This window comes from Elephas maximus, chromosome 7 (genome assembly GCF_024166365.1).
Source record: "Elephas maximus indicus isolate mEleMax1 chromosome 7, mEleMax1 primary haplotype, whole genome shotgun sequence".
In the NCBI taxonomy this organism is placed as follows: domain Eukaryota; kingdom Metazoa; phylum Chordata; class Mammalia; order Proboscidea; family Elephantidae; genus Elephas; species Elephas maximus.
In genome coordinates, this window is record NC_064825.1 from 137,446,967 (window position 1) to 137,469,564 (window position 22,598).

General features: G+C 56.2%; 2 protein-coding genes across 7 annotated transcripts in view; one reads left to right on the forward strand and one right to left on the reverse strand.

Moving 5' to 3' along the window:
* Nucleotides 1-999: 999 nt before the first annotated feature.
* IRF7 (interferon regulatory factor 7) lies at nt 1,000-4,666 on the forward strand. 2 transcript variants are annotated; one of them, XM_049892972.1, is made up of 11 exons: nt 1,000-1,078; nt 1,556-1,930; nt 2,012-2,174; nt 2,247-2,454; nt 2,793-2,845; nt 2,940-3,171; nt 3,472-3,564; nt 3,646-3,726; nt 3,803-4,192; nt 4,272-4,390; nt 4,472-4,666. In XM_049892972.1, exons 2-11 carry the CDS (start codon nt 1,911-1,913, stop codon nt 4,625-4,627), a joined length of 1,515 nt encoding a protein of 504 aa, XP_049748929.1. In that variant the 5' UTR covers nt 1,000-1,078; nt 1,556-1,910; the 3' UTR covers nt 4,628-4,666. The 2 variants fall into 2 exon arrangements, with proteins under 2 accessions (XP_049748929.1, XP_049748930.1); XM_049892973.1 differs by lacking the exon at nt 3,472-3,564.
* A 447-nt stretch (nt 4,667-5,113) lies between these two features.
* PHRF1 (PHD and ring finger domains 1) overlaps nt 5,114-22,598 on the reverse strand; it is a 33,405-nt gene continuing 15,920 nt past the window's right edge. For 2 of the 5 annotated variants that reach the window (XM_049892967.1, XM_049892970.1), the window contains exons 10-18: nt 13,300-13,400; nt 11,606-11,793; nt 11,099-11,218; nt 10,270-10,427; nt 7,195-9,855; nt 6,871-7,028; nt 6,368-6,628; nt 6,099-6,227; nt 5,115-5,513 (exon numbers count right to left, since the gene is read on the reverse strand). In XM_049892967.1, coding sequence (XP_049748924.1) covers nt 5,370-5,513; nt 6,099-6,227; nt 6,368-6,628; nt 6,871-7,028; nt 7,195-9,855; nt 10,270-10,427; nt 11,099-11,218; nt 11,606-11,793; nt 13,300-13,400 — 3,920 coding nt within the window. In that variant the 3' untranslated portion in view covers nt 5,115-5,369. Of the gene's footprint in view, nt 5,514-6,098; nt 6,228-6,367; nt 6,629-6,870; nt 7,029-7,194; nt 9,856-10,269; nt 10,428-11,098; nt 11,219-11,605; nt 11,794-13,299; nt 13,401-22,598 lie in introns of all 5 variants that reach the window. The other 3 variants (XM_049892969.1, XM_049892971.1, XM_049892966.1) reach the window with 3 other exon arrangements.

Below are 22,598 nucleotides of genomic sequence, written 5' to 3' on the forward strand. Positions count from 1 at the left end.
TGCTGCGGGTCTAGCAGGGCTTCCCGAGGCCTGAGCCAGCTGGGCCAGCAAGAAGTTCCTCTCCAGGCCTAACCACAGCTCCAGGATAGCGGAGTGCCCCGCGCGGGACTCTCAGGCACGCCCCCCAGCTTTGGTCTCCCCTTCCGACCCTCACGGAGGCTCTTCGCAGGGGTAGGGGGGCTGAGGAGCCACTGTAAGTCCCCCAAAGAAGGTTTGCTTCTGTGGGGTGATCTTGGAGACCTTCCTGCGGTCACAGCCCCCTCCCGCCATGTGAATGTGGGGCACAGAGGGGCAGTGAACTCCCTGGGGGGCTGCGCGGAAAGACCGGGCCCAGGGACAGGACTGCGACTTGTAGTGCTGGGGAGGGGAGAGGCGTTGGCAAGTCAGCGGGGACTCTGAGGCCTGAGGTCTGGCGCATGGGCTCGAGGCTGGGGTGAGGGGGGATGGATTAGAGCAAGGCGGGGTGGGGGACAGAGCCCCTCCGCTCGCGACTGAGGGCCACCTGGAGAGGACCTCGTGGGTCATCAGAATTTTCTCTGCCGAGAAGGCACCAGGTATTCCTCTCAAGGACAATTTCCATTAAGAATCCAAACGTTCAGGTGAAGCTCATCCTTCCCCCCACCCCCCAGCCCATGACCCATTTTAGGCGCAGAGAGAATTGCCTGGGTTTGTTTGGGTCTGGCTTGGTGTCCCTGTGGAGTCCCAGGTTTATCCCACTGCCCCGTCCCCCGTTGCTGCCCGAGTCCGCGAGCCCCGCCAGCAGCAAGAGGAGCTCCGCGAGGGGCAGAAGCTACTGGGGGCGCAGAGCTGAGCCTGGCAGGCCACTCCTGCCGCCCCAGGCCCGAGCCCCCTCCTCGGCGCTGCCCCGGCCCGGGGTCAGCTGCCCCGATCGGAGACCCGGCGCAGGGGCGTGAGGGAACCGCCCTCCAGAACACACGACTTCCTCAGCGGCGTCTGGAGGCCCCCGGCCCCGCCCCGGTCCTGGTCCCGGCCCCGCCCCGGCCCCGTCACCATAAAATGCGCGCGCTCCGCCCGCCTGTGTGAGGCAGTTTCCCGACCCGGCGGTTCCGGCACCCAGGTACTCTGGACCCCTCACCCACTCGGAAAAGGAGCGGGGAGCCCCTGGTTAGAGGGGCGGGGGCGCCGGGGAGCGGGGGGACACGAGACGGGGGGTCCGGAGTTGAGACCTGGAGGGTGGGGATCGGGGACCGAGGACCGGAGGTGGGGTCGGGGTCGAAGACCAGGTGCTGACAGATGAGTCGGGGCTGAGGGTCGGAGGTGGGCTCAGGGGGCGAGGAAGGGGCGCCGAGGGGCCGGAGGCGGGGTCGGGGCTGAGGGCTGGGTGCTGGGTGCTGCGTCGGGGCTGAGGGTCGGAGGTGCGGTCGCGGTGAGGACCAGGTGGGGTCGGGCTAGGTGCCGAGACCCCGGCAGGGGGCGGAGAGGACCAGGCGCCCCGCCGCGGCTTAGGTTTCGTTTTCCGGCGGCCTCGCGGTTTCGCTTTTCTGGAGCCTCTGGCCCGCCCCACCAGGTGGCCACTCCGGCCTTGTCTCTGCAGGGTCCAGCCTGAGACGCCGTCCAGGCCTGGATGCTGGCTCAACACCTGTGACTTCACGTGTTTCCACCACCAGCTACATTTGTAGTCACAACCACAACCACCTTTGCCAAGAAATCCACACCCAGGCGTCGTCTGTGGCCACAGGCCCCCATCTACATCCGGGACCACCCCACACTTCTAACACCTGAGTCACACCTGTGATACCTGACCCAACACCTGTGGTCACAACTCGACCACCTGTGGTGGGACAGGAAAAAATCTCTCACCTGCGGTGACACCTGACGGCCATCTGTGACCAAAGCCCTTCACCCGGCCTGTCTCAGTCCCTGTCCCTTTCCTGCAGTGGGTGGGAGCGATGGCCTTGGCTCCTGAGAGGTGAGCGCCTGGCCCGCCCCCGGGGTGTCCGCCAGAGGGTCTCATGCCCGGCTCTGACTCGCGTGGCCGTTCCACCCACAGAGGGACCCCACGCGTGCTGTTCGGAGAGTGGCTTCTGCACGAGATCAGCAGCGGCCGCTACGAGGGGCTGCGGTGGCTGGATGCAGCCCGTACGCGCTTCCGCGTGCCCTGGAAACACTTCGCACGCAAGGATCTGGAAGAGGCTGACGCGCACATCTTCAAGGTGGGACTCCGGCCCCCAGGGGGGAGCTTGGCCTGAAACACTGTGGGCCCACACTCTTGTCCTTCCCTGCAGGCGTGGGCTGTGGCCCGCGGCAGGTGGCCACCCAGCAACTGCGCGGGCACCCAGCCGCCCCCCGAGGCACCAGAGCGCGCCGGCTGGAAAACTAACTTCCGCTGCGCCCTGCACAGCACGCGGCGCTTCGTGATGCTGCAGGACAACTCGGGAGACCCCGCGGATCCGCACAAGGTGTTTGCGGTCAGCCCCGCGCCGGGAAGAAGAGGTGAGAGCGCCCCGCGGAGGAGGGCTGCTGTCTGCCCGTGGGAGGGACGGTCCAAGCGAAAAAGCAGCAAAGGCAGAGGGCGTGGCGACTTTGGGGTCCCATCTGTGATTTTAAAAACTGGATGAGTGTCCCTCCTCCCTCTCCCTAAGGCCATCGCCCTGGGCTGGTGTGGTGCCAGCTCCCAGGTGATGGGGGTCACTGAAGGGAAGCTGACGGGGAGTTTTTGGAGTAGTGAACCCTAGGGCATGCTCCCCACTCCCCTCAAAGAATGCTACTCAGGAGTTCACCCCCAGGTCTCACCGCCCCGAGTCTCAGGTCCCAATGCCCCCTCCCCCAAGGCCCAGGCAGCGACAGAACAGAAGAGGCCCCTGCAGATGGCTGGCCCATGAGGGTAAGGTGCCCCTGCCTGCCTCTCTCCCCCTGCGCATTGGGTCCCACCTCCTGCCAGGCTGGGGACTACTTTTGCTGGCCCTGTCTTCCTGCAGGGTGAGCCTCCTGGGCCATTCCTGGGAGGAGAAGCTGGTGAGAGGCCCACGCCGGCGTTGGATTGGGCTTCAGCAACTAGGCAGAGCCCTGAGCCCTGTACCTCAAACCCTCTTCCCGCCCGGGCTGGTGACACCAGGGACCTTCTGCACCAGGCTCTGCAGCAGAGCCACCTTGGAGACGATTTGCTGGAAGCAGCATGGAGGATGGATCCGGCCCCCCAGCAGCCTTCTGGTAAGAGACAGGAGGGAGGAGGGGCAGGTGAGGCAAGTAGGACAGACACAGACAGGAGGGGCAGGGGTCACCACCAGATTGACCCAAGGGCAGCCCTGGGCAGGCATGTGTTGGAGGAGCAAGGGGTAGACTCTCTGCCCTCCAGGGTCCCATGCCAGGAGCCCTAAGGGTGAGGGGGGTAGGGGTGGGGGTGAGGAATAGTAGCTGCCGGCCCCAGGGGCACAGGACTACAGGATGGCAATGGGGGGGGGGGGGGCGGTTGCCGGATTTGGTGGGCCCACCGTCTTCCTCCCCCCTCAGGCCCAGTGCTGGCTTGTGAGGAGCTATACTTGCCGTGGGCAGTGGAGGCGGCCCCCAACCCCCCACCGCCCCCCGACCAGGCCCTGATGACAGGTAGGAGAGGGGCTGGGAACAGTGAGGGAGAGAAGGGCTGGTCTATCAGGTATCAGCTCAGCTCAGGCCCTTCTTCCTCAGATGCCTGCCAGACTCCCGCCTCAGAGCCCACGCAGGAGGTGGGGCCTGCGCCCTCTCTCCTCACCTGCACCCCACTGGCAGGTCAGCAGCTGGGGGTGGGGCAAAGGCCAGCCAGGGCCCTTGCCCCAGCCAGCGGCTCATGGGTTTATCTGTGCAGAACCCGGCCTGGCGGTCTTGGAGGTGACCATCCTGTACAAGGGCCGCCTGGTGCTGCAGGAAGTAGTGGGCCGCACGAGCTGCGTGCTCCTGTACCAGCCCCCCGGCCCCGCTGCCGAGGCCACAGACGTGCAGCTGGTGGCCTTCCCCAGCCCAGCCGAGCTCCCCGACCAGAAGCAGCTTCGCTACACGGAGGAGCTGCTGCGACACGTGGATCCGGGGCTGCAGCTGGAGCTGCGCGGAGGCAGCCTGTGGGCGCGGCGCCTGGGCAAATGTAAGGTGTACTGGGAGGTGGGCGGCCCCCTGGGCTCTGCCAGCCCCTCCAGCCACGCCTGCCTGCTGCATAGGAACTTCGACACCCCCATCTTCGACTTCGGAGTCTTCTTCAGGGGTCAGTGGTGCACCCGCCCAGGGGGCTGCTCCTGAGCCCAGGGCACCTGCCCCCTAGCTCACCGGAGCCTTGTCTGCAGAGCTGGTGGAATTCCGGGAACGGCGGCGCCAGGGCTCCCCGCACTATACCATCTACCTGGGCTTTGGGCAGGACCTGTCTGCTGGGAGGCCGAAGGAGAAGAGCCTGGTCCTGGTGAAGGTGAGGGCTGCCGCCCTGCTGGGCTGTCCCAGCGCCTGCTCCATGGCCATGCCAGCCTAACTGTCCTGCCCCCTCCCACAGCTGGAGCCATGGCTCTGCAGGGCGTATCATGAAGGCGCGCAGCGTGAGGGCACGTCCTCCCTGGACAGCAGCAGCCTCGGCCTCTGCCTGTCCAGCTCCAACAGCCTGTACGATGACATCAACCACTTCCTCATGGAGCTGGGGCAGCCTGCCTAGCCCCCCCCGTCCCCAACTGAATAAAAACCATCCCAAGCATCGGTGGTGGCGTTCTGCTGAGGGGCTGGGTCTGAGGAGGGCACAGAGCTGTCAGGCCAGGATGGCTGGAGGGTGGCCGGAGGGCGGCCTGGGATGGCCAGGCCTGAGCTTCATGGGGCTGCGGAAGGGAGGCGGGCACCACCCCCTGCATCTTCACAATTAAGAAATTCAGGCCGCAGGTATTCGTAGCACCAAAAAAAAACTACTCAGAAAACAATATTTTTGAGGCAGGAGGCAGCCAGGAGGAGGCACTGCTCAGTCCGAGGCACCAAGGAAAAGGGTCCTCAGGGACGGGGGAGCATCTCTGCCAGCAGGCCCCAGGCCCTGCCAATGCTGCTCTGCCTGCAGAAAATGCGAGCAATTTTACAGGAGGGCAACAGTCGTGACACAGCCAGTCCCTAAGTAACAAACCCCTCCACAGAGCTGCCGGCAGGGGGGCCTGCTGCCGGCAGGGGGGCCTGCTGCCGGCTTTATCACCAGACACCACCCTTTCAAATATCGAGTCAGTCAAGAAGTTTCTAAAGATAGTCCGTGTTTGATAAATTAGAACACAATGGAAACAGTGTACCTCTATAATATACATATAAAAAGTCCAGTTAACTGCGAGCAAGCCAGGCGCTCAGACCACGTGATCACAGGAACCCTGCGCCAGCCCCTCCAGGGCAGACCCTCCGCCCCGGCGGTGCCCCCGCTGCAGGCTGTCTCAGCCCTCGGCCTCCTGGGGGGGCAGTCCCTCCTCTGGGTCCGCCTTCTTGTACCTCCGCATGTGCCTGTACTTCTCCACGTAGGCCTTCACCAGGTTCGCCACCTTCATGGGGTTGATTTCTCCACTTTTGCTATGGCAGATCTGGGGGAAGAGGAACGATGACAGACAGCCTTGTTGCTGTACGAGTACCCTTCCCACAGCCTGGACCCAGGAGTCCTTGTCTGTGCCTCCTCTTTGCTGGGGTCTAAGGGGACAGCTCGCTGCGACCCGTCAGGGCCCTCGTGTCCAGTGACACACTCCGCCTGCTCATGGGGCCCTGGAGGCTTCAGGACCAAGGGTGCAATGGTCGGGAGACCTGCCCCCACACACAAGCCTGCTAATTCTCCCATCTGTGGGGCAAGGTGGCTGGAGCATCTAACGTCCTCTCTGGTCTTTAATCGGCACGGCAGACACTCCTCAGGTGCCCACAATGCTGTCCCCTCTACCCCCCTCCCCATTCTTCCAGGCCAAGGTCGCTCAACCAGTAAGGGGCAGAGCTGACTCTGGGGCTGGCTGCCAACCCCAAGGAGCTGCCTCGACTCAGAGAAGGCATCTAGGATAATACCTGAAAAGCACCGTGGACACAGGTCTGGACACCTCACCCAGGTGACAACTGACACCTGACGGGTCCTCAAAGCACAAACGTGCAGGCTGCTGGTCCGCCCCCCACCCCCGCAGGCCCCCCACCTTCTGCACAGCCTTGCGCAGGATGTCCTTGTACTCCTCCTTGGTGATCTCCCTCTTCTGATAGAAGGGCTTGATGGCCAGCTTCACCTCCTCCACCGCCCGCTCTTGCATGTGCAGCTTCTTCAAGTACTAGGAGCAAGGACGGGGGTGACGCCTGGCACCGCACAGTGAGAGGGGCCACGTCCACGACACGTGCGTGCCTGCACCCATCCTCACCCATCCCAGCCCCTCCAAAATGGACAGGTGGCTGGGCCAGGGGCAGGACTCACCTCCTCATTCTTGGCTTTCTCCCCGGAGGGTTTTGAAGCAGTGGTTTTCTCCTCCATGTCGTTGGTCATGGGGGCTGGGATGGCTGGTTCTGAGGCTGTGGTCAGGGCAGTGGGCGCTGGGATCAAGCCCTGGGCACCTCCACAGCCCACCAGGGGGAGGCTGCCCTGCAGAAGAAACTGGACTGCAGGCTGGCTGATCGGTGCATAGGGTGGGCCACTCGAGGGCAGAGCCAGGGGCACAGGCAGGGCAGGGCTGTAAACCTGGCAAGAGGACACCTTGCTCAGCTGGGTAAAAAGCCCAGCCCCCCACTCGTCCTGCCCAGATGCTGGGAGCCCCTGCTCTGGAAACACAAGAGGGCTTAGCAGAAAGGAAGTAGAAGTGGCTGAGATGGGGGGCTGCTCCCCCAGCCCTGGGCGTGGCACACACAGCACTGGCCCAAGGGCTGGCTCCTAGCATGACATCACACACAAAATCACACATGTGCTCCAGCCCACACACCCACCTGAGAGGCATCTACGTCGGGGAACACAGGCTCGGGAAGTGCCTGGCTGGGAGGCGGTGGTTCAGAGAACGGCAGCTCCTGGCGGAAGGTGGCTGGGCCCGAGTCCTCTGCGTCCCAGGCTGTGTCCCTGGGTTTCAGTGGCCTGTGCAGTAGCACTCCTGAAGCAGAGAAGCAGGGGCAGGTACTCCATGGACACTCCTGACCGGGAAGTCCCACAGGCCCAGTGCCCACCCCACCCCCACAGGGACTGGATACTCAGCCTCTGGAAGTCAAACCCTGTAGGGTGAGTGCTAGGGGCCGCCAGGGCCAGAGACCCAGACTCACGTGGTGCTCGGTCCTCAGCCAGGGTGCTGTCCTCCTCCTCCTGAAGGTTCCAGGTGACCCTCTTCACTGGAGCCTTCAACCGCAGCAGAGGCGTCTGAGGGGTGGCTTCCTCGGGCTTGGCCCCCTCACCTGCCTGAGGCCCCACCTCCCTCCCCACTCCCAGTGTCCCCACAGCCTGACTCGCCCCTGTGGCGTCCTGCTCCAGGGGGACCCTCTCAGGGGGGCGCTCTGCTAGAGGTGAGGGCTGTGGGTCGTCACTGTGGATCAGGGACACCTCCCTCTGGATGGCAGCCAGGGCTCGGCCAGTGTCCAGGCCCACATCACAGGCACGGCCTGGCACAGGTGGGAGGAGACCAAGCGGGGCACGCTCTGGGGAAGAGTCCGTGCTCTCGGGGGAGGGTGGGGAGCTCATGTCATCCAGCTGGATGAAGACGGCCTCACTGGAGAAATCCTCAAAGACGTGGCCTGCCTCCACAGAGTCGCCATAGTCCAGGTCGTCGGGGACACTCTCAGCCGGCACCTCGGGCACGGGGGGCGCCTCTGTGGGGGCCTCCTCTACCCCAGCCGCAGGCACCTCCACCTGTGCCAGGGCAGGTGGCCTGGTCGTGGGACTTCCATCCTGCCCAGGCACATCGTGTGTAGGGGGAGGGGACGGCTCCTTTGCAGGTGGCTTCCTGTACGGGGAGCAGGAGCGTGTCCCAGGCTGCCTCTCGTGGGAGCGGGGCCGCCGCTGCTCCCGGGCCCGCTGCTCCATGCTCGGAGACCGGGACCTCCACACCCTCCTCTCTCGTGAGTGCCGCCGCCCTCGTGGCCGAGACACACCCTCCTTCCTGTTGGTCCGCTCACGACTCCGCTCACGCCTGCGCTTGTGCCTCCGCGAACGCTCCAGGCTGCTGGGTGGGGAGCACTCACGCCCTCGGGACCTGGACGGCGAGCGCTGCGCCTTCTTCTTCCTGCCCTCGTGGTGCTCGTGGGAGGAGCTGCTGGGGCTGGCAGACCGGGAGCGGGACCTGCGTGCGCGGCCCCAGGAGCCCCGCTTCTTCTCACGGCCCTTGTCCTTGGCCTTCTTTCTCTTGGCCCTGTCACGGCTGCTGGAACCCTCGCTGGAGGACCGCCGGGCCCTGGCCTTGGGCCAGTGCTTCCTGATGTGGGGCTCACCGGCTGAGGGGGAGGCTGATCGCGAGCTCCTCTCCCTGGAGCGGGACCCGGAGCGGCTGCGGGACCGCGTCCTCCTTGGCTCGCTGGCGGAGGCCTTTCCCTTCTTGACTCCCTTCTGACCGCAGAAGCTGTCGTCAGAGTGGGCAGGGGATGGCGAGCGCAGCTCCACAATGCGATGGGTGGTGGGCGGCAGCGTGTCCGGGCGTGGTGGCGTGTCTGGCTCCGTGACCGTCACGCAGGTGACCGTGCGTGCCTTGGAGCCGAAGAAAGTGCTGTGCCGAGGCGCGTCCTCATCCTCACCCTCAACTTCCTCGGGTGCCCCCAGCCCCTCTGGCTCCAGGTCCGAGGCTGACCCGTAGGCCGCCCCATCCTGGAGCCTGAGCACGCTGGAGGCGGGCCTCCGAGAGGGCTCCGGCCCTGCCCCGAAAGCATCCTCTACGGTGTAAGTGGTGACGCAGCGCACTGTCTGGCAGGCTGGGGCCTTGGGGCTACGGATGGAGATGGTCCGTGTGATCTCGGAGGGCAGGAGGCTAGAGCCCAGCCTCTCAGGACTGCTGCCGGCGGAGCTGGAGTCTGAGCCTGTGGGGTCGAACGGGTCGTAGATCTCGCTCTTGAGCTGTTTGGTCTTTTTGAGGGAGAAGAGGGGCGACGGGTTCTCTTTCCTTTGGACCTTGTTGTCGACAGGCCGGAATGTGTTACAGAACCCGGGGCCAGGGAGCCGGCTGGAGTGGGCTGTGTTCCCGGGAATATTAATCCTAAAGCTCTCAAAGGTTGACCCCGTGCCCTTCCCCCTCGTGGCTCCAATGGCAGCCAGGCTGCTGTGGGAACCGGGAGCTGTGGGCTGGGGCCCTCCTGGGGGTGCGCCGGGCTCCTGTGGGGCCCGGCCGCTGGGCTGGCCTTCTGCCTGCGCCCCACGGCCTGGCTGTGTGGTGCCCTCCCTGCCTGTCAGCCGGCTGATGCAGGAGCTGGGGATCTCAACACTGGGTCCACGGGCCGGGGCTGAGTCCACACGACCACCGCCAGCGTCTCTCTTGATCTTTGGTATCCTGGGCAGCTCAGAAACGTCCCTTCTCCTGGGAGCTGGCTTCACCGGATGCCCCAGCACTGGGCGTCTGGATAGTGAGTGCAAGTCACTACTGGGGGTCTTGGGGGACATGGAACTCGCAGGTGAAGCATGCTTGCTATCTCTGTTAAACTGGCGCTGGGCACCTCTGTGTGAACCAAGTGTGCTGTTAGCCAAGTTCTGAGCCTGGACAGCCCCAGCCTGCGGGGCCGCAGAAGGGCCCAATCTCACTGCTGGCCTCGCTGTGTGCGCGGGAACCCAGGAGGCTGGGGCTGGGGTGGGCCTGCTGTGGAAGGTCGTGGCTGAGCTCTGGAGCCCGCTCCCAGTGAGGCCGCCTGCTGGACTCCCTGAGGGCAGCGTTGTGGGCTGCCGGCAGTCAGGCCTGCAGTCCCAGGCCCCACTGGACACCCTGAGGGAGTTCTGCTGGAAAGGAGCCGGAGCTGAAACGAGAGAGTGAATGGCAGGTACTTAAGAGCAGACCCTCCTGATTCGAGGCCCTGGGTCCCAGTGGCCTGGGGGCTCTGGATGCTTCCTCTCTCTCCGTGAGTGGTAATGACACGTGCGGATCAGAAAGAACCCAAGGAAAGGGGGTGCTGCAGGTGGGTCCTGCCCACCCTCCCCAGATGGAGGTGCCCCTGCACCCTCCCCCTCGACGCCTGCCAAGACCCACAGAATTCACTGCCACAGAAGCCAAGGGGGAGGCCGGGGGCACAGCACTGTCTCAGTGGAAACATGCTTCAGTTTCCATAGCTGCGAAAGAGGAGCAGCACCTTCCATGGCACAACTGCCCAGTGGCAGTGGAGAGCGGCCCGAGGTCCTGTGTGGGAGAGGGGCCCACCCCCGCAGGCCCTCACCTGCCCTCTTGGCGCTGAGGGAGCCGTCACGGTGGATGACGACATCGGCGCTGCTCATCATCAAGAGGCTCTGGCTGCACAGGATGCTGCCCAGCAGGTCCGGGACGGGGGCCGCCTCCACTTCCGGTTCCGGCGTGGTGGCCGCAGGAACACCCCTCCTGCACAGAGACAAGAGCGGGGCTGCCATCACCATCCGTGCTCGCCGCAGACCCACACTGTGCTCAGAAGACCGGGAGGGCCGGCCCAGGCCAGGTGCCCTCCCAGGGCAAGTGCAGGCCAAGAAGCGAGAGCAGGAAGCCCGGCCTACGGCTTGGCACCAGGAGATGGGAGGGGTTGGGGGGACACGACCTCTGCACCCTGCAGCCCTGGCCGCCGGCAGACTGGGCAGATGCCTCGAGCACCTCCGCCCGCTCTGCTGGCTCAGTCCACTCTGTGTGCTTCCTCGTGAGAAAGCAGACAGAAGGAAAGACCCGGCATGTGCGTGGGCTGCAGATGACAGCAGATACGGCCTCCTTCATGAGCGCAACCCAGACTACTCCTGCCCAGGGGCCCCCCAGCACCATGACTCTTGGCCACGCTCAGCCCTAGACGGGCTGCAGCCTGCAGCTGCCTCTGCTGAGTTCCCAGACTCAGGACCAGCTGTACCCACTTCCTTATTCCCAGGGTTGGGTGTGTGTGAACCAGGAAGGCTGAACCTCTGTCAAAGGCAAGGGCGGATGCTGGCGCACAAGGACAGAGTCCAGTCCATCGGCCGCCAACAGTGCCCTGGGGCCTACAACCCCGGTGTCCCCCAGGGGCTCCACCTCAGGACCTTCCCACTTTCACGCACCTGGCAAGTGTCATGGAGACAGGCCTGGCCACAGGCTGGTGTGACAGCAGCGCCGACTGGGACAGAACTCTCCTCTTGGCGCTCAGAGGGGAAGCAGGGTTTGCAGAGAGTTCTTCGCTGCTGAGGGGGACACAGGCCAAGGGGAACAGGTGACCTCATGTTCCATACCCCAAGGCCCAGGGAAAGCCTCTGGCTTCCAAAGCCTCAACAGCACTGAGCACGGATGGGCCGAGAGCCAAGAGCAGGGCGGCAGCCCCGCCTCAGCACCTAGAACACGGGGCAGTGCTCTGCACCCGCGTGTCCTCATGCGAGGCTGGCCGGGGTGCTGGCTCCAAACACCCCTGAGGTTACCTGCTGACTGTGGACTCAGCCTGGCTCTACCTTAGGACACGGGCACCAGAGCTTGTCCTGCACACACCTAACTGAACCTGAGGCTACAGGGCTCAGGAGCACACGGCAGCCAAGCCGGAAAAGCCGAGCAGGACGCTGCACCTGTGGGGCAGTCACCTGTCGAAGGGGTCCAGCTCATCAGGGTCTCCAAAGAGGGACAGAGATGCAGCTCCAATGTCTGCCCGCATCAGGCTCAGGGAGGGGTCGGAGGGCTTGTACACAGATGGGAAGGAGGCACCATGGACAGGCTTCCGGAGGCCCAGTGTCCTGGCGATGCGGACACGTGCTGTGACCTCGTCTCTGACCTAAGCGACAGGGAGAGAGAGATGGCAGAGAATAGAGTCAGAAGGTTCTGCAATGCCAGTTACAGCACTAATTAGCAGCACCAAGTATCAGGCCAAGGGCTCTGAACATTCCAATCGTAAAGTTTTAGAGGTTTTACTTAACTGCGAAATGCTAACGAATAACCTCAAACACCTATGACCCACGACTACAAAACCAACTACCAGGGTGAACTGAGACTATCTTCAGGTAGCATTTTGTTTTCAGCAAACACTCATAATGTGGGAAACGAGAAATCTAATTTGGGATCAACTAACAGTTTTGTATTTTTAAAATTACTCGAAGAGTAGACACACAGGATGCAAACATCTTAGTGGTCATCACCCCTAAATTACTAAAAATCATAAAAGGTTTAGGAGTTGCTTCCACTCTGACTCTAGGTGTGAAGGAGAGCATCTCCCCACGGCCCCCTCCTAGACACCGGCTCCTCAGCTGGAGCTGTCACTCCAAGAAGCATACCACACGATGCCTACAGGTCTCCCCACGTCTCCTGGAAAGCAACGAGGGAGCAGCCAGAGGAGGGAACTGCAGAAATCTGTAACTCCAGCCAGACAGAAGATGGGCGCCTCAGGACGGTGCCCAGAACTTTCTGGCAGAGTACACAGATGGTGTGAGATGGAGCTCCCAGAGGCAGCTCCCAGGGAAGTGAGCCCTGAAGCCACAGGACGGGGAGTCAGCAGGGACAAACGAATGGAGGGATGGACTCCCACACATGGGCAGAGCTTTCGCTTCTATTCACTTCAGGAATTTTGTCTGAATAGCCAGGGAGCTGGCAATAATCTCTTGTGTATACACTCCACGCAGCAAACCCTCAAACAAAAGCTGTCACCCAGCTTTTTATACTTTAATGTGTAAAAGCACTTCAATGCCCAGCTAGAACTCCAAGTGTGGATAAAACACTTCAGAAAAGAGCCTGGTAACAAACGGCCACAGGCACACGTGGAGGATGAGCACGCAGACGGGCTCTGGCCACGAGCTGGAGAAGCGGAAGGGCCTGAACCAGGCTGGGCTGACAGTCAAATCCCGGGCTGATCACTGCTGCCAGGAACAAACTTGCCCCAAAGATCCAGTTTTACCCGCAGTGGACACTCCCCCTTGGAGGGCCTCTGCCATGGGCACTTCTCTTGAGAGCAATCCCACACCTGGCTCCTGGATCCATGTACCTGTCAGCGTGCCCCCGACTGCCCCGTGGAGCGGATCTCGTACCCGCACCGCCCCTCCTGCCCAACGGGGTCCCAGCAGCTTCAAGGAGGATCATGTTCAGCCCCAGCCCTCCACCCACACGCCCAGCTCCAAGGGCCCTGAGAGCCTCTTGCCTCAGCCCATCTTCATTCTGTGCTGTTGGACGTTCATTTTATCAGCAGACAGCTGAGTAAACACAGGAAAGAGGGCTTTACTCTGACGCCCAGCTCTCAGCAACACCAAGGGCTTAGGAGTGGGGAGGCTGGAGGACCACCGCCACGCGTTACCTTCAGCTTCTTCCCTTTCCTCCTCTTCAGGCGCCTCTTAGCTCGCGACGCGGAGGACCTGGAGGAGGCTCTCTTCCTCCCCAGCACTCTCTTCCGTCTTCCTAAAGAGGACATGGAGAAGCCCTGCTTCATCGTGTGCACGAGTGCCCAGGAGGGGGATGGAGCTCAGGGCCGGTGCCTGGGGGGCTCTCACATGCATACACTGGTGGCTAGGGGAATGAGGGCTCACGTTTGCATGTAGTGGGGGGAGGGGGGAGGAATACAGGCTCACACGTGCACGTAACAGTGCCCAAGGGGGTGGGGGAGGGGACGGGGACTCGTGGGTGTAGGTGCATTTGCAGGGGGGAGGGAGCTCATGCATGCATGTACAGGTGCTGGGGGGAAGGGGATTCATGCGTGCATGTAGTGCTGCCCGGGGGACATAAGCTCATGCACGCATGTACTGACTTGTGTGTTCACATGTGGATAGGGTGGAGCCTGATTGTGACTCTGTGTTCTGTACACTTTGTTTTGCAGATTTCAATTTTGGACCACGGAACACTTTACAAAATTATGAAGCAAGCTGGTGGTGGAGCCACACAGGGAAGGAATTGCCAGAAAGACTTTAAAGCAAGCGGTTTCTAGTAAAATAGACCCTAAACACTAAAAAAAAACACTGCAAACCCTCTGTGTCTCATCCCGACCAGCTGCCAAGGTGGTGCTGTGTGGGCTGGTGGAGGCCAGGGCACATGACAGTAATCCCCCCGCGCCCCAGACACAGGGATCCCTGCATGGAAGACAAGAGCTACCAGCTAAGACAGGAGATTAGAACTTACAATGCTTGCCGCCATTAAAAGACACCAAGGACTTCAGCCCCCAATCCCCGCCCACGTCAACACCATAACTGACCTCTACCGAGATGCAACCAGTGGCCCTACCACTTGCTCTGCCCACAGACTGCGTATCTGTGAGCACACAGCAATGAGGGCAAGGTCCTCTTCACAGGTATTTCCCAGCTAACGAAAGTGGCAATGGCAGGGCATCCTGACTGAACAACAGCCTCACTGCTGTCCTCACGGACAGGCCATCAGACACCACTCTCCCGGGCAGCACACACTGTCCCAACAGAGCATCCTAGAGGCAAGAACAAACTCTCACCCAAACTCGAGCAAGCTTCTGAGCTCCAAGTGCCCACATACAGAAATCAGCAAAGGGCAGAGGGACACGCAGCCTGGATCCTGCCACAGAGGAAGTGCAGGGAGGAAGGGCACTGAGAGAGCCTGCACATCCGAAGCAGCAGACAGGCTGCCCAGGGAAGTGTGGGTCTTGTTTAGGTCTTGACTGAAATAAACTTTTTAAAAAATTTTATCACATTTATGATATATAATTAGTACCATCAACACTACTTCACAATATTTAGGACTCACTGTCCATTTCTCAGGCATACGTAACAACGGTATGGGAGCTGTTTTAAAAAAGACTCCCTCATCTTTCAGGGGTGTTTCAAAATATTTACCCACGGAATGATGACGTAAAGGATCTGCTCCGGAGTAACACAGGAGGGAGGAGGCAGGAAGAAGAGCAATGGGCTGCAAGTTGCCAGAGCTGGGTGATGTGCTGGACAACTGGGTCACAAGGCTCTTCTACCTACGTGCGGGGTCTCTACCAGGAGCGCAACACGTCTACCAGAAATGCCGCATGTGTTTAAAAAGTGTAAAATTTACAAAAAAGGCAAAACAAAGCAAAAAAAGAAAAACCTCAAGCTAGGTAAAACCAATGAGGCCTAGGCAAACACAAAGGAAGTATTTCAAGTTACCTGGCAACAAGCAATTTGACTCCCATCCCCAGGGGATGGATATAATCTAGAGACAAACGGAAACGATCCTAAATCCTATCTCTAGTCACATCAGTGCTGTTCTGAGAAGCTGTCTCTGTAACTGGGATGAGACAAATGTGTGATTATATTAATCAGTGCTGAGAACTGGGATTTCTGATAGGAAATGAAGGACATCAGATTCAAGATACAAAGTTAAGTAGAGCCCTAAAGTCCTGAATTTTAACTACAAGTATCAGTATGACCCTATAATGTATTTTAATTAAAAAAAAAAAAAAGTATGTCCTGGCTCTGCCCACTGAAAGGCCATCAGCAGTGAGCAGAGACTGGTCTCTACATAGGATTTCTCACCAGAGAGCGAGGGATCCTAGTAGAAACGGCCAACTCCACATTAGAGACTCCTGTGAGGCATGAAGACAGCCTGGAACATCGCCTCACACCAAAGAGCAAGAAAGCTACCCATTTTCAGGAGACATGGGGGGCAGAGGAACGCATTAAAAAGATGCTACAGCCACAAGACACCACTACACGCCACTAGTACAGTGAACATATAACGGCCTGACGACTCCATGTGCTGGTGAGGGTGCGGGGTCACTGGAGCTCTCGCAGCCTGCTAGTGGGAGCAGAAAAAGGTGTAACAACCTTGGAAAATGGTCTGGCAGCTTCTCATAAAGTGAAGCTTACACTGATCCTCTGATCTAGAGCTTCTACTCCTCTGCACTTGCCCAAGAGACTGAAAACATCTGTCCATAAAAGCACCTGTGTAATGTTCACAGCAGCTGGATTCTTCACGGCACCAAACTGAAAATAACCCAAATGTCCATCAGCAGGTAAAGGAACCACCACACAAGGGAAAGAAGTTAACTACAGACACGCAGCTGCAGAGAGAGAGTCCAAAAACACTGCGCTGCACAGAAAACACAGCACACACGTCAGGACCTTATCGACCTCGTTACGTGGAGGCTGAGAACGGCCAAGGCTAACGTGTAAGGGTAGCCTACATCGGTGGCGTCAGCCTGGTGGCGGGGCCGAGCGCGGAGGGCAGGAGGGGCTTCTCAGGGTGAGCTAAGCGTTCTATACACTGGGTGGGCTGGTAGTTACATTTATCAGAAGTGCGTATACATTTTTCAATTCCTGAAGTACACGCTTTGAACCAGTGCACTTCTTATTGTACGTAAGTTGTAACTCAGTAAAACTGATTTTTGTAAAACCCACTGAACAAACTAAGAATCCATGAGTCCACATGCTTCAAGTAAATAACCACAGGGGAACCCAAGGCACAACAACGGGTCTCTATTCGCCTGGAGCAACGGAGGGAGGAGAGTCAGAAAGAGGAGGAGGAAATGCAATGCGTGGCCAACTGCCTCCACGGACAGCCGTCGCCTCTGCCGGAGAGTCAGAAAGAGGAGGAGGAAACGCAGGTGGAAGGAGAGTCAGAAAGAGCAGGAGGAAACGCAATGTGTGGCCAACTGCCTCCACGGACAGCCGTCGCCTCTGCCAGAGAGTCAGAAAGAGGAGGAGGAAACGCAGGTGGAAGGAGAGTCAGAAAGAGCAGGAGGAAACGCAATGTGTGGCCAACTGCCTCCACGGACAGCCGTCGCCTCTGCCGGAGAGTCAGAAAGAGCAGGAGGAAACGCAATGTGTGGCCAACTGCCTCCACGGACAGCCGTCGCCTCTGCCGGAGAGTCAGAAAGAGGAGGAGGAAACGCAATGTGTGGCCAACTGCCTCCACGGACAGCCGTCGCCTCTGCCGGAGAGTCAGAAAGAGCAGGAGGAAACGCAATGTGTGGCCAACTGCCTCCGCGAACAGCCGTCGCCTCTGCCGTGAGACCAAAAGAATGGATGCTGCCCAGCTGCCGTTACTGAACATTTTGATCAAAGAATCCTGATCAAAAGGAAGAAAATCCAGAGCAAAATTCCAAATTCTCATGGACTCCAGACTTTCTGAACCCCCTAAGCCATTGCCTTGAGATAATCTTGAAACCTTAAACCAAAAATATCTCCTGAAGTCTTCTTAAAACCAACTAGTTTCCTTGACTGGTAAAGAGTGTCTGCCTTGAGCATTGTCCTCTTTTAGGAACTATCCATACGGGACCAAGGTGACAACAGCAATGCATAAAATTAGACAGGAACCTTAGGGGCCAGTGAGTTTATGTTAATGGCAGAGGAACAACTCAGAAAAGGGTGAGAATGGCTGCACAACTCAAAGAATGTAACCAGCGTCACTGAATTAGACACGCAGAAACTGTTAATTTGGTTTATGTTTGGCTGTGTGTATTCTCAACAACAACAAAAAGAGTAAAAATTTCAAAATAAATGATCGTGGGGGAGAGCGGAAGCTCTTTCTCAGAGCAGGATGCCAACTGAAAAACAGAGAAGTGACAGATCCTATCACCTGAGGAGGTTAAAACCAAGGGGAGTGTGGTGAAGAACCGGACATACTCAGTCTCAGCCCTCGCACCTCCCTAGTTACCTGTATACTTACAAGTACTTGTTAGTTACAAGGAAAGAAGAGCAGCTTTGCAGTGGGGAATCATGTGGTCAAAGTAGAAACTACCAATCTTGTGAAAAAGAGCCACCGGATAGGATGTTCTGAGGACAGGGCACCTTAGGGGTGCTCCTGCCTGAATTTAAGAAACTCCAGACAGACCCAAGTTAAGGGACATCCTACAGCACAAAAGTCCCACAGAGCACAAAGACAGGCCACAGGAAATACTACCACAGATGAAAGGGGGCTAGAGAGACAGGACAGCTAAATGCAGCGCGTAAGCCGGAAGAGAATCCTAGACTAGAGGACACAGCCGAACCTGGACTGTGGCTTGGACGACAGCGCTTTTTCAAAGTTACATTTCCTGACTCTAATAACTGAACAGTGAGAATGTCCACATTCTTAGAAAACATGAAAGTATTTAAAGATTAAAAATAAAAGCATTTTAAAAAAGATACTACAGGGATATAATCAATAAACTCCAGACAGCAGGAATGTCTACAAGACGAATGATGCTCTTTCTTCAATAAATCAATTGCTAGGAAAAAAAGATGGAAGAGAACCAAACAACTGAGAATCACCAACCATTCATAACACAGGACACCAGTTAGTTCCTGGGTAACTTAACACTCAAAAAAACATTTCGGACCCTCTGGGACACCTGAACATTGGATACTGAATGATATTATCTTTAACCAGCACAGCCATCTGAAGGACTCAGGAGTCGTGCTCCTGTCCAGGCCACCGTGGGTGGTACACAGGTGCCTCCTGACTCACGAGGACACCAAGTCCACCACCGTCCACCTCTGGAGACCGGCAGAGAGCCAATGCATCATCTGCAAACTGGTGAGCAAAGCAAGCCTCAAGGGTCCACGCTGCTCTCCTGTAAGTGCCACGGCTGACAAGTAAGGGGTGACAGACACAAGGGCTGCTCTTCTGCAACCCCAGTGAACTACTGGTTCTAGGTAAGAATCACAAACATCTGCCAGGGTCACAAAACCACGGTGGAGGCTTCCTAAGGGTCCTGCCCAGACCAGCAGCATCACCGCAGTGAGAACCGGCTTGTATCCAGCCATCAGGGGTCTGAGCAAGCTTCTGGGATCCACTCCTGCCCTGTAGAAAAGACGAGGACAGAGGGATAGCTCAACACGACACGGGATAAAAACAGCAGAAATCACAGGGATTTGGGAACCCTAAGTAGTAAATGACTTGGTTTTTTTCAAACAACAAAAAGAAAAAAAGAGAATCCACAGACAGAAAAGAGTGAGAGCAGGGAGTGTGCACCTGTGGTGAGCAGGGCAGGAACTGAAGGCTAGTTCTAGCCAAACTGCTGAGAACCCACAGCAAGGAGAAGATCCTGAGTAGCCAGAAAAAAATCAGGGAAACCACAGGAAGACTGACAGCTGACTTCTGATCAGAAACAATGGAGGGCAGAAGCAGCAGGTGGTACATTCAAAGCGCTGGAAGAAAAACGTCGAACAAGAGTCCCACACTCAGTAAAACCACCCTTCAAAGCTGGTAGTAAAATAAAAACTTTCCCAAATAAACAAAGACTGAGCAAATTCACCGTTAACAGATCTGCCTTACGAGAAAGGCTAGAAAAGTCCATCAGGCGAAGGGGAAAAATGGCCACACAGAGTCCACGTGAAGAAATAAAGAGCACGGTAAAAGTTATCTTATATAGGAATGGAAAAGACAGTATAAAAACTGTCCTGTTTGGCTTATAACATATAAAGATGTCATCTGTATGGCACAGCCCAAAGGATGTGGGATACAGAGAACAGAGCTACACTGGAGCAGTTCCCAAACGTTACCAGAGGCAATATTAATCTGAAGTAGACTGTGTTAAGATCAAACAAAAGCTGGTTCTTTGAGAAGGTCTGAACAAACTTTTAGGTGGACTAACCAAGAAGGAAAGAGAAAAGACAGGTTACCAAACTCAGGAATGAAAGGGGGAAAATCATTACACGTGTTACAGAAAATAGAAGGATTTATGAGGGAATACTACCAACAACTTTACGCCAACAAATAAAATAGATGAAACAGACAAATTCCTAAATGTGAAAAATCACCAAAACTGACACAAATAAAGGGTTAGAAAAACCAGAACGGAATTAAACGAAGAGTGGATTAGTAACTTAAACTCTTCCCAGAGGGCTTCACTTAGAGGAAAGCCAACAACCCTTCTGCAAAGTCTTCAGACTAGAGGCGGAGAGAAGGCGCTCACTGGCCCTTCCTGGGAGGCCTGTGTTACCCTGATACCAACACCAGACAAAGTTACCACTATGGACAAATATCCCTCGTGAATAGAAATGCAAAAATTCTCAACAAACTTTTAGCAAACTGAATCCAGAAATACATAAAAAGGGTTATACACCACAACCAAGAAGGATAATTTTCAGGAATGCAACGTTGGTTTAACACCTGAAAGTCAACTATGTAATGCACCGTAGTAACAGAACGGGGACAAGAGCTGCGTAATCATCTCAACAGATACAGAAAAAACATGTGACAAGATCCAACACGCATTCGCAATAAAAAGTCTGGACAAACTAGGAACAGAAAGGAACTACTTCAAGCTGGAAAAACGCATCCATAAAATACCCACAGCTAACATCACACTTAATGGTGACAGGCTGAGTGCTTTCCCCTAAAGATCAAGAACAAGACAAGGATGTTCACTCTCACTGCGATCTCTGTCCAACATTGTCCTGGGAGTCCTAGCTAGTGCAATAAGAGACCAAAAAAAAAAAAAAGAGAGAGATCCAGGCTGGAAAAGAAATAAAAAAAAATTTTTTCACAGATGACATGATTCTGTTATGTGGAAAATTCTAAGAAACTCACAAAGAAATTACTAGAACTAATAATTTTTTTTTAATAAACTAGTTCAACAAGGTACCAAGATATAAAATAGACTTATAAAAATCCATTATACTTTTATACACTAGCAGTGAAACAATTCCAAACAAAATTAAGGTAATAATTCCGTGTATAACAGCATTAAAAAGAATAGAATATCTTTGAATAAATTTAACAAAAGAAGTACAGCACGCACTCTAGAAACTACAACAGACTGCTGAGATAAATTAAAGATCTAGGTAATTTGAAGCAGTCTGTGTCTGTGCACTGGAACACTCGATAACTGTGAAGATGACAATTCTCCCCACACTGATGCACAGACTCAACGCAATCAAACTCGCTGCCATCGAGTTGATTCTGCTTCACAGCAACCCTACAAGAACTGCCCCATGGGGTTTCCAAGGCGCAGCTGATGGATTCAAACCACTGACCTTTTGATTAGCAGCCAAACACTTAACCACTGCACCACCAGGACTCCAGATTCAATGCAATCCCTATCAAAATCCCAGCAGGCTGGTCCTGAAGTTTACACGGACATCCGAACACAATCCAGACTAGTCAAAAACAATTCTGATAAAAAAAGAACAAGGTTGAAGTACTCACACTTCTCAATTTCAAAATTTTATAAAGCTCCAATAATGACAATGTGGTGCTGGCACAAGGAGGCATACAGATCGATGAACAGAATTAATGCTTCACAAACACACCTTTACAGTTAGGGAAAACTGGTTTTTGACAAACCTGCCAAGGCAGTGAGGAAAGCATAGTTTTTTAACAAATGGTGCTACGACTGGATCGCCACAAGAAAACAACAAATTTAGACCCTTAGCGCATGGCATGGGTGGTGCAGAACCCAGCAGTGTTTGGTTATTTTATAGAGAGTCGTTAGGAGTCAGAACCGACTCGACGGCACCTAACAACAGCTCATAACGTACATAAAAATTACATCAAAATGGATCATAGGCCTAAACGTAATAGTCATAACTATAAAATCTTCAGGAGAAAATCTTCAAGATCTTAAACCAGGCAAAGAGTTCTTAGATATGACACCCAACACACGATCCATACAAGAAAAAAATGAGAAAGTGAACTTCAACAACATTAACAATTTTTGCTTCTTCTAAAGATACCACGAAGACAATGAAAAGACAAGCTAGGGACTAGAAAAAATATCTGCAAGTCATATATATGTGATACTGGGCTTGCATCCAGAATACACAAAGCACTCCTACGAACAACTCAGTGGGAAGACAACCCAATTAAAAACTAGGCAAAAGATTTGAGTATACATTTCACTAAGGTTTACAAATGGCAAATAAACACATCAAAAATGTTCAGTGCGGCTGGTCCTTTGTAAAGACTTTACCACAGTGTGACCGGTCATTTGGAATGACCTCACCACAGCGCGACTGGTCACCTGGAACGACCTCACCACGGCGCGACTGGTCACCTGGAACGACCTCACCACGGCGCGACTGGTCACCTGGAACGACCTCACCACGGCGCGACTGGTCACCTGGAACGACCTCACCACGGCGCGACTGGTCATTTGGAACGACCTCACCACGGTGTGACTGGTCACTTGGAACGATTTTACCACGGTGTGACTGGTCATTTGGAATGACCTTACCACGGTGTGACTGGTCATTTGGAATAACCTTACCACAGTGTGACTGGTCATTTGGAATGACTTTACCAAGTGTGACTGATCATTTGGAATGACCTTACCACGGCGTGACTGGTCATTTGGAACGACCTTACCACAGTGTGACTGGTCACTTAGAATGACCTTACCACAATGTGACTGATCATTTGGAATGACCTTACCACGGCATGACTGGTCATTTGGAACGACCTTACCACAGTGTGACTGGTCACTTAGAATAACCTTACCACAATGTGACTGCTCATTTGGAATGACCTTACCACAGTGTGACTGGTCATTTGGAATGATTTTACCACGGCGTGACTGGTCATTTGGAAAGACCTTACCACAGTGTGACTGGTCATTTGGAATGATTTTACCAAGTGTAACTGATTATTTGGAATGACCTTACCACGGTGTGACTGGTCATTTGGAATGATTTTACCAAGTGTAACTGATCATTTGGAATGACCTTACCACGGTGTGACTGGTCA

Coding starts and splice junctions, on each gene's coding strand:
- IRF7 (XM_049892972.1), top strand. CDS start 1,911: ATGGCCTTGGCTCCTGAGAG. Junction 2,846..2,939: donor CAGATGGCTGGCCCATGAGG/GTAAGGTGCCCC, acceptor GTCTTCCTGCAG/GGTGAGCCTCCTGGGCCATT. Junction 3,565..3,645: donor CGACCAGGCCCTGATGACAG/GTAGGAGAGGGG, acceptor CTTCTTCCTCAG/ATGCCTGCCAGACTCCCGCC.